This window comes from Danio aesculapii, chromosome 1, assembly GCF_903798145.1.
Source record: "Danio aesculapii chromosome 1, fDanAes4.1, whole genome shotgun sequence".
Classification (NCBI taxonomy): domain Eukaryota; kingdom Metazoa; phylum Chordata; class Actinopteri; order Cypriniformes; family Danionidae; genus Danio; species Danio aesculapii.
The window spans coordinates 25,259,361-25,269,030 of NC_079435.1; the positions used below are offsets into that span (position 1 = coordinate 25,259,361).

The following is a 9,670-nucleotide window of genomic DNA, read 5'->3' on the forward strand; positions in this document are numbered from 1 at the left end:
TTGGTGATTCATTCTGTTGTGGCGACCGCTGATAAATAAGGGACTAAGCTGAAGAATAGTGAGTGCACTTTAGAAAGGAATCATGTGTGGTTCACCTATAAACTAACACAAACAACTGTGTAGAGCTAACATGCTTTGAATGATTAAACACATGATCGCTTCGCCATCGCTAAAACCACAATTTGCTGCTTTCTGTGTTGAAAATGAAAAGGAGATTTGTCGATTTGCTGATGTGGAAGTGGCGATGCTACCTGACATTGGATGCTTCCTGAGTATGTAACAGTGAAGCACTTGAGATGTGCAGTGCAACTCAGCCGATCATCCCACACTCTTTTCTCTGCAACACAGGATATGGAGTTAAGTTTGCTATTTTGGCCCAGTAAGCTTGTGATAGATTTTTCAGGCCTCAGTTCATGTGCGGAGTGAGTGAATGAAGGACTGTCATACCACACATCATTCACCATGGTTCTTGACAGCTGCTTAAACCACAACAACCCCCATCCCTCCATATCTATATTTATTGTCTAAAAAAAATATTGATATATCTCTAAGACATGATATACTGGCCAGCCCTGCTGTACGGTACATCCTGGCACAAAAGGTAAACTGAACATCAAAGAAGCATACCGTTCTAGATTAGTTTGAAAATCTTTCCTGCTCTTGCAGGATAATCCTTGTGGCATTGTGCTCTGTGAACAAATCTTACATCATTACAGCTTTCATATTCTTGCCGGTTTGACCACTTTAATAGTTCCAGGTCTGTGTTTTCTAGCTTTAAGGAATGATTAGCTCAATGGTAGACTTTGTGGAGGTCTAGATTTCTTCTTAAATATGTGGTGCGCTAGAGTGTTAGGCAACTTTTCCTGTTTGTTCTTTGACCCTGATTACTTATGACATGATTTGGTCTTTCAAAGGACAATGACTTGGTTCTTGTTTTTATCATGGAGGAGTTTCCATAAACGTGGTCAAACTGACCCAAGACTGATTGAAAAAAATTCTAGTAGATCTTAGATGTGAGCTTAAGCACTGTCATATCCAAATGTGTTGGCCATAGGTTCAGTTACCACAAAAATAACATTCTGCGTCATTTGCTCATCCTTCAGTTGTTCAAAACTAATTTGAGTCTCTTCTTTCTTTTTTTAACACAAAAGGAAATATTTTGAAATACGCTTGTACCTGGCACTCATTAACTCTCATTACCTACTAATAAAGTTGATAGGTATCAGTGGCCAGCATACTTAAAAATATTTTCATGTTGTTAAAAAAGAAGGAAGAAACTAGTGCTGGGCTGATAAATGATATTATATCGAATTGTGATAAAATGTATGTCAATAACAATGATAAGCCCTGCACTTTTTACTCTATATTGACCTAAAAGTGGAGCGACACGGTGGCGTAGTAAATCGTGCTGTCGCCTCACAGCAAGAAGGTCGCTGGTTCGAGCCTCGGCTGGCATTTCTGTGTGAAGTTTGCATGTTCTCCCCATGTTCGCATGGTTTTCCTCAGGTGCTCTGGCTTCTCCCACAAGTCCAAAGACGTGTGGTATAGGTGAATTGGGTAAGCTAAAATTGTCCGTATGTATGTGTGTGAATGAGAGTGTATGGGTATTTCCCAGTGATGGGTTGCAGCTGAAAGGGCATCCGCTGCGTAAAACGTGCTGATAAGTTGGCGGTTCATTCCGCTGTGGCCAGCCCAGATTAATAAAGGGACTAAGCTGGAAAAAATGAATGAATGAATGATCTAAGAGCCAATCACACAGCAGAAATGTGCAACAATGGGAATCTAAAAGTGTGTTAATATTAGAGATGTTTCGAAATTTCAGCCACCAAAAATTTATCAGCCGAAAATATGTCATGCCATTTAATGGACCCTCTAGTTATTGTGGCTACAGTCATTGTTGGTGTTTTCTTTTAAATCTGTAAGCATTAACAACTTTTATCGAAATATATATCGTTATCGTTTAATATGGAAAATAATTATCGGCTTTGCATTTTTGCCATATCGCCCAGCTCTAGAAGAAACTCAAATAAGTTTTGAACAAGTGAAAGATGAGCAAATGGCAGCTAAAACTATGACCAACACATTTGGAAATGAACTCATAAAAGTTTAAAACCACACAAGAGATCCCTTATAATTTACAATATTTCTTTGAAATGTGAAAGTCTGCTTTTGTTTTGCTTTATATTTATGATTTTATTTATTTGTTATATATACCTTATTATAGGATGAGTTTAGTTTAAAGAGATTGTAAATGATTTTGACCCACTTTAGTGTAGGTTTTTGGGTTGTGCAATATAGGGTTAAAATGTCCACATTACAAGCCTCAGTGTCACAACAGGACGTACTTTCAGGACTTTCAGGAAATGCTTAAGACTTGTAGTACTTTCTTCTATAACCGGGCAGGTGGCCACTTCAATCACCGGGCTAAGCTCTCGGAAACAGCGTGTTACGTCTCACAGAGTGGGTGCGTGCCGGAGAACAGTCCCCACCGGGAAACTTGTAGTGCGGCAGTAATCGTGGAAAGTCTTGAGGATGAAAAAGGCTGTTTGTGATCACCCTAAGTGAATGGGACAGCACGAGTAATACAGGGGTCTGTGTGGTTTTATAGTTCAGTGCCTGTGTTTTGAGCGTGCGCTCTTTTCAGCAACGTGGGTGGCGGGTTACACTATCATCCCTCCACCCTCCAACTCCCTCAGCTCTGTATTGTCATTGGCTCTTTGCAGCCCTTCTACTCATTACTCAGCTGCTTGGAAAATGGTAATATTGTTTTTTTTTATATAATGAAAGCCGAGCTGAGGGCTGAATTCCTAAATAGATGTGGCCAAAGAGTTGCTGGAGCTGCAGATGTCCAAATTAGATTTACATATTAATTATTTTCACTTAACCTAGCAGCAATAGCAGCAAACAGTGTTACATTAGCACAAGTGTCCGCCCTTTCGCTCTGCCCGAGTGTCACATAAACAGTACTGAGAAAAATAACTAGAAAGACAGAGAGAAACTTTCCACCGCTGTGTGCGTTTCTTTTCCTCCCCAGGTTCATTTTCACTCCCTCCTTTCCTCTTGTAGCTTCCTCCACTTGTTTGCTTTTTATTGTAGTGCCAAGCTTGGCGTTAAATCTTATTTTTCGGTAAATAAACCAGTTTTGGTAGGAATTACATACAACTGTGTGAGGTCTGCTTCATAAAAGGGGCCTGGAACCTTTTATCTGAAATGTTTTCTGTTTGTGTCCTTTGTATAGATGCTTTCTGACAGCTTTGAATGAAAAAGAGCAGGTTTTATCGCGTTTCTTGTGGTGAGTTTGTGGAATTTTTTCCCTCTCCAGGCATTGTGGTCAGAATTATTCGACGTGGCTCTATGTTCCCCCATTTCATTCCTTTGTTCTCGCTGTCCCGTAAGTAGTTCCAGGGTTTGGAGTACTCTCTCTTTTCCTGTGAAGGTCCAATGTGACACCTGCTGTGGTGAACTTAAATTGAGTTGTCTACAAGTTTAAGAGTCTGGATGCAGCTGCCCATTCCCACTTCTGCCAGTGCTTTCAGCATACAAGCAAGTTCATCTAAGTCTTACATTTTATTTTTATTTTCTTTAATATTTTATTGTCAGCTTGTCTACGATTTCTGTACTCTTGAATGCAGAATTCAGATAACTTGAGGTCTGTGAGATAAAAGGTTTCAATGAAGTATCTTGATAAAGAGCTAGAGAACATCTTTCCACCAGAGGTCAGTATTTTACTAAGCAGTACTGATATTTAGGGAGTGCAATATGGAGTAGTTTTCAGTAATGAGACACTTCCCTCAAAATAAATGTTATACATTGAAGTATTTTAATAACAATTGAAGATTTGAATTGATTAAATATAAATTCAATGGCACAAAAAAAAAAAATAATAATAATAATTATGTCCAGACATTTGCATATTCATTATGGAGTTATGAGTTATGTGGAGTCAAATTAAAACTTAAAGTCTGACTTATAGTAATGGTAAATTTAAAGGTGCTGTATGTATGTTTTTGACTCTTTAGCATAAAAAATGTTTGCAGATATTAAAACATGCTCAGCGAGCATTCTTGTTTATCTGAAAAGCAATGCTACAGTCAGTGCGTGCCGTGTCGGAATGTCTGTTTTTGTTTTGGTCTCCATAACCTGGCCATTGCCAGTTTACCCAATTATATTTCAGCACCCCAGGTTGCCTTGGTGGAAAATAGCATGTTACATTTTAGTCTTGATGGCTCTCGATGCATATGGCGCTGGCTAAAAATACATGCTATGGAGGACAGAAACAGCTTTCAAAATGAGACACAGATAAAAAGTTATAAAACTCCACATGAGGTGGTTTTTAATTTGAAAATAATATAAATATTACAAATGTAAATATTAGCCGAGCAGGTTACATTGTAACACCATGTCACAACAACATTCCAGTGACAAGCAATTTGTCAGTCTGTACCAGATGCAACATGACAGAAATATTATTAAATTATTATATTAAACACTGCCATTCAGAAGTACAGAATAGTACACTGCACTCCACTCCAAAAAATGGTAGGGTTTAGAATCAAATTAATACATATTAAACCTCGTTAACATTATTAAAAGTTCATGCTGTGTGGCTGATATTTGTTGGTTGGTGTGCACCAAGTCACAGTTCTAACATTGATTTTCAAACTAAGTATAGGTTCCTTTTATTTATCTGTTCATGCTATCCGTATGGCAATAAATGTCACATAAAGCAGGCAGCAGTTGAGTCATTCAGGTTCCTGGGCACCACCATCTCTCAGGACCTGAAGTGGGACACTCACATTGACTCCATTGTCAAAAAGCTCAACAGGCTGTACTTTCTTCGTCAGCTGAGGAAGTTTAACCTCCCAAAGGAGCTGCTGAAACAGTTCTACACCTCCATCATTGAATCAGTCATCTGCACATCAATAACTGTCTGGTTTAGCTCAGCTACTAAATACGACCTCCAAAGACTACGTAGAATAGTTCGGACTGCTGAGCGAATTACTGGTACAACCCTTCCTACTCCCCAAGAACTGTACTTATCCAGAGCGAGCAGAAGGGCTGCCAAAATCACTCTGGACCCCTTACACCCAGCACACTGCCTCTTTGAACTTTTACCTTCTGGTCGACGCTACAGAGCACTGCGCACCAGAACAGCCCGACACAGAAACAGCTTCTTCCCTCAGGCAATCCATCTCATGAACACTTGATGATCATAATTGTGGAACCAACATCACTACTTGCCATACACTTTTATACACATATACACTTATTTAACAACACACTTTACATGCCAATTTGCACATAACAGCTGCACATATAACGTTGTATATAGTAATAAACACGTACATACACTTGTCAATCTGTATATTTGCACTCACTACTTACTTCTATTTTTTAAAATATATTTATTATCTGTTTTTTGTCCTGTCTCTGTAATCCTGTTGCACTGTAGAAGCTCTGTCACGAAAAAATTCCTCGTATGTGTGAACTACCTGGCAATAAAGCTCTTTCTGATATTCTGATATATAAATATTATTCAACTCGCATATTGGTGTTTTTGGTAGCATTTAAAGAGCCCCTATTATTTTAAAACGGTCATATTTCAGTTTTATGGATCTCCAACAACAGTCTAATATGCATGCAAGGTCAAAAAAAAAACTTACATGGTCTTATAATATGCATTTATTTTTACCTAATTATCCCATTTCCCATATGACTAAAGTACTGTCATGAAGATAATTTGTAAATGCAAATAAAAATTATTTCAGCAAGGAAGCGGCTAGCACCACTAGTGGGTTGTGGGGCCCCCTAGTGGCGGCGGGGCTCTAAGTTCGCTTATAGGGAGAGCTGGCTATGGATATACTGAATATTCTGCATTGACTTGCACATTTTAATGATTAAAATTTGACAGTAAGTCAATGTGAAGTTTTATAAACTAATTTCTAGAGGAGCATGTGATATGATGATCGCGGCTGGTCCTCATCTGCAATCATCGATAAACTGTACCGAGATTAATCCAAACCTACAATAAATAGCCCATTTCACCTTACTTCCCTTATCTTTGCTTTTGAAGAATTCCCCTCATCCACCTATCTCCCTCTTTTTCTATATGACCAGAAGGAACTTTCGAGAACTACCTGATCTCGGACATCCTTACATGAGTTTTCCGATAAACAAGCTAAATAAATTTTACTTATTTTAATTTTGACTTATTATTTCTGTTGATTATTATTATTATCATTTTTATTTTGTTAGAAAATGCTTCTTGATTTAAGATTTTTTTTTTTTAATATTTGGACTAGAAACAAGACACAATCTGTAAACAAGTAAAGCAATTTTTTGCAGTGTCTGGTCTGCTTTAGAATAGCTGTATAATTTTCATAATGTAAACTGTCAATCACTTTTCATACATTCTGCAGGAGTCCATTTGTACTATGTGGGAGGAGAGGTGTATGCCGAATGTTTGAGCGACAGCAGTATCTTTGTCCAGAGCCGCAACTGCAATTACCACCATGGTTTCCACCCCACCACCGTATGCAAGATCCCCAGTCGCTGCAGCCTCAAGATCTTCAACAACCAGGAGTTTGCAGAGCTCTTGGCACAGTCAGTCAATCACGGTTTTGAAGCTGTCTATGAACTCACCAAGATGTGCACCATCCGCATGAGCTTTGTAAAGGTAAGCTGCACAAGATAAACACAAGGTTTACCTGGAAATTGAAACTGTCATTCCTTATGCCGAGTTCAGCCTGCACGATTTTCAAAATCTTTCTATCGTGCGGCTGTGTTTACACTGCAGATGTATTGTGACAGGGGTTTCACATTGCATGACTTTACAATCGCCAACAACTTTGTTTCGGTCTGCAAACTACATCTCACAACCAAACACATGCAACAAGTGACAAGGAAACAACGCGAGGGCATGTAGGATATATTTTATTATTAACTACATAATGAGAAATAAGTGGGTGAAAATGTACTTATTTTTCTCACCTGGCTTTGAAGGGAATTAGCAATTTCTCCTCAACTCCATTTCTTTTTCAACTTGGTTGTGGTATTGCTCAGATGACACGTCAAGCAGACATGGATGTTCCTGCCAAATTTACACAAAATTTTCCCAATTTATTGGGTCCAAATAAACTGAAAATTAGCGCTTTTAACTTCTCCCCCAACCTCCCGCTGGCCTGCAGATACCCATATGCTACTAGTGGATACCGTCCTCTCATTGGTTGTAGGTAATCGCTGTTGTTATTTTCAATCAGAACACATTTTACACATCGTGATTGCATCGCCATCAGCTCCAGATATTTAGCATGGCAAATATCTCACGGGTGTTGCGACTCATCGGCGATTCTCTCAGATTATGTCTTTGAGAGTTCACACTGTGGGATTGTCATTCACGTGGATGAGCACCGATTTGCCTGTGATTTCAGGCATTTGTCCACGATTTCTCAAAACCTGTCAGCGAGTCTAAAATCATGCAGTCTGAACTATACTTATTCTTGAACTATACTATAACTTATTCACCCTCATGTAGTTTACAAGTTATTTGTACATGATGGCAAAGTTAAATATTAAGCAGTCATTACTCTGGTCACCAGTTTCATTGTTTTAATTTATAAGCAATACACTGGAGAAAACACAGTACCTTACTAAACTTTAATGTACACAACAATATTGGAGAGGGAGTTAAGGACAAATTGGGGGTTAAAAACATGAGGAAGTAATCAGTCTAAAACAGGACAGGTATGGAAATTAAATATACTGTAATAATCCAGTAAACTAACTAGAGATCTCATTTTGGAAAACAGCACCAAAAAAACAGAGAAACCCAAACAGAACACAACATAGCAGAATATACAGGTTAATTAAGTAGTCTTTAGCATAAATGATACTATTGAAGTACTACCAATATTCTGATTGCCATTGCTGTTTATACACATCCCTGTTATTTCAATGTTGGTTCTATTGCTGTTTATGTCATATGTTTTTCACTTATGTGTTTACCATATGTTTGTATGTTTTGCCCTCCTAAAAAATATACATGTTCTTAATTGTTTATCTTATTTTTGTTTTATATTTTTGTAATATTATTTTTGTAACAATGCCTTTGCTGTTGCTTTTGTACAAAATGAATTAATTAACTCCAAACACAGTTTCACTGAAAATTAAGCACCACAACTATTTTCAACCTTAATAATGATTATATATATATATTGTTGAAGTCAGAATTATTAGCCCCCCTGTTTTTTTTTTCCCCATGTTCCGTTTAACAGATATTTTTTTCAACACATTTCTAACATAATAGTTTTAATAACTCATTTATAAATATTTATTTTATCTTAAAGTGACATTTAAAGGCTTAACTGGGTTAATTGGGTTAACTAGGCAGGTTAGGGTAATTAGGCAAGTTATTGTGTAATGTTTGGTTTTTCTGTAGACAGTCAAAAAATATATAGCTTAAAGGGGCTAATAATTTTGACCTTAAAATGAGTTTTAAAAAATTTTTAAACTGCTTTTATTCTAGCTGAAATAAAACAAATAAGACTTTCTCCAGAAGAAAAAAATTATCAGACATACTGTGAAAATTTCCTTACTCTCTTAATCATCATTTGGGAAAAAAAAGGGGGACTAATAATTCTGACTTCAACTGTGTGTGTGTATGTATATATATATATATATATATATAGATATATAATATATATATATATATATATATATATATATATATATATATTATATATATATTATATATATATTATTATTATATATATATTATATATAATATTATATATATATATTATATATATATATATAGAGAGAGAGACAAAACTATTTGCATTAAGCATTAAGATAATACTGATGACAGTTGTCCAACATTCTCAACAGTACTGTTTTGCTGTATTTTTTCAAATAAATGCAGCCTAAATGAGTGTAGGAGAATCTTAATTATTCCGGACATACAGTATTAATACACACATTATGGAATCCACTTACTTCTATAAATGAAAAAAACCTTAGATTCTGAAGTAAATTCATTCTTGTTTGGAAACAATCTTTTACTGACATCTGTTGTTGTTTTCCAGGGCTGGGGTGCAGAGTACCATCGGCAGGATGTGACCAGCACCCCGTGCTGGATTGAGATTCATCTTCATGGACCCCTGCAGTGGCTGGATAAAGTCCTCACCCAGATGGGATCTCCTCACAACCCCATTTCTTCTGTGTCCTAGACCGAGCTGACATAAAGCAACTGCTGATGTAACCCTGTCAGTCTGGGTTCGCATGCAGTAGCTGATTGGTTGAAGGAAGGGGTGGGAGACGACTAGAGGGTGGGCTTTGTGTACTACTTGAAGGCAGTTTGTTTGGGTGGGGGTCATCAAATCTGGCCGAAGAGTCCTCAGTTTTCAGCCCGTGAGAATCTGGAAGATACTTGATAACTCCATGTGACCAAGCATGTTTAGATGAGGCCATACTTGTGGCGAGTATCCTCCTCTGGTCTTGTTTGTAAGAGAAGTTTGACTTTTTTAAAGCCAATCTGTTTGTTTTCTTTCTATTTCTTTTGCATTTCTTCTCCTTTTCCCAGTTTACAATCAGTATTCCATTGGCGAAAAAAAAAAGATCTGCATCCTAGCTTAGAGACTAGAACAGTGTTGTACAGAGTAGAGTAGCGTGA

The 9,670-nt window shown here is 37.3% G+C and overlaps 1 protein-coding gene across 1 annotated transcript; it reads left to right on the forward strand.

The window, feature by feature from the left end:
* The first annotated feature begins 554 nt into the window (after positions 1-554).
* Positions 555-9,448, forward strand: LOC130228248 (mothers against decapentaplegic homolog 1-like). The gene is made up of 4 exons (XM_056456771.1): positions 555-601; positions 717-733; positions 6,420-6,676; positions 9,084-9,448. The coding sequence occupies exons 1-4, from the start codon at positions 555-557 to the stop codon at positions 9,225-9,227; spliced, it is 465 nt and encodes a 154-aa protein (XP_056312746.1). The 3' UTR covers positions 9,228-9,448.
* The last annotated feature ends 222 nt before the right edge of the window (positions 9,449-9,670 follow it).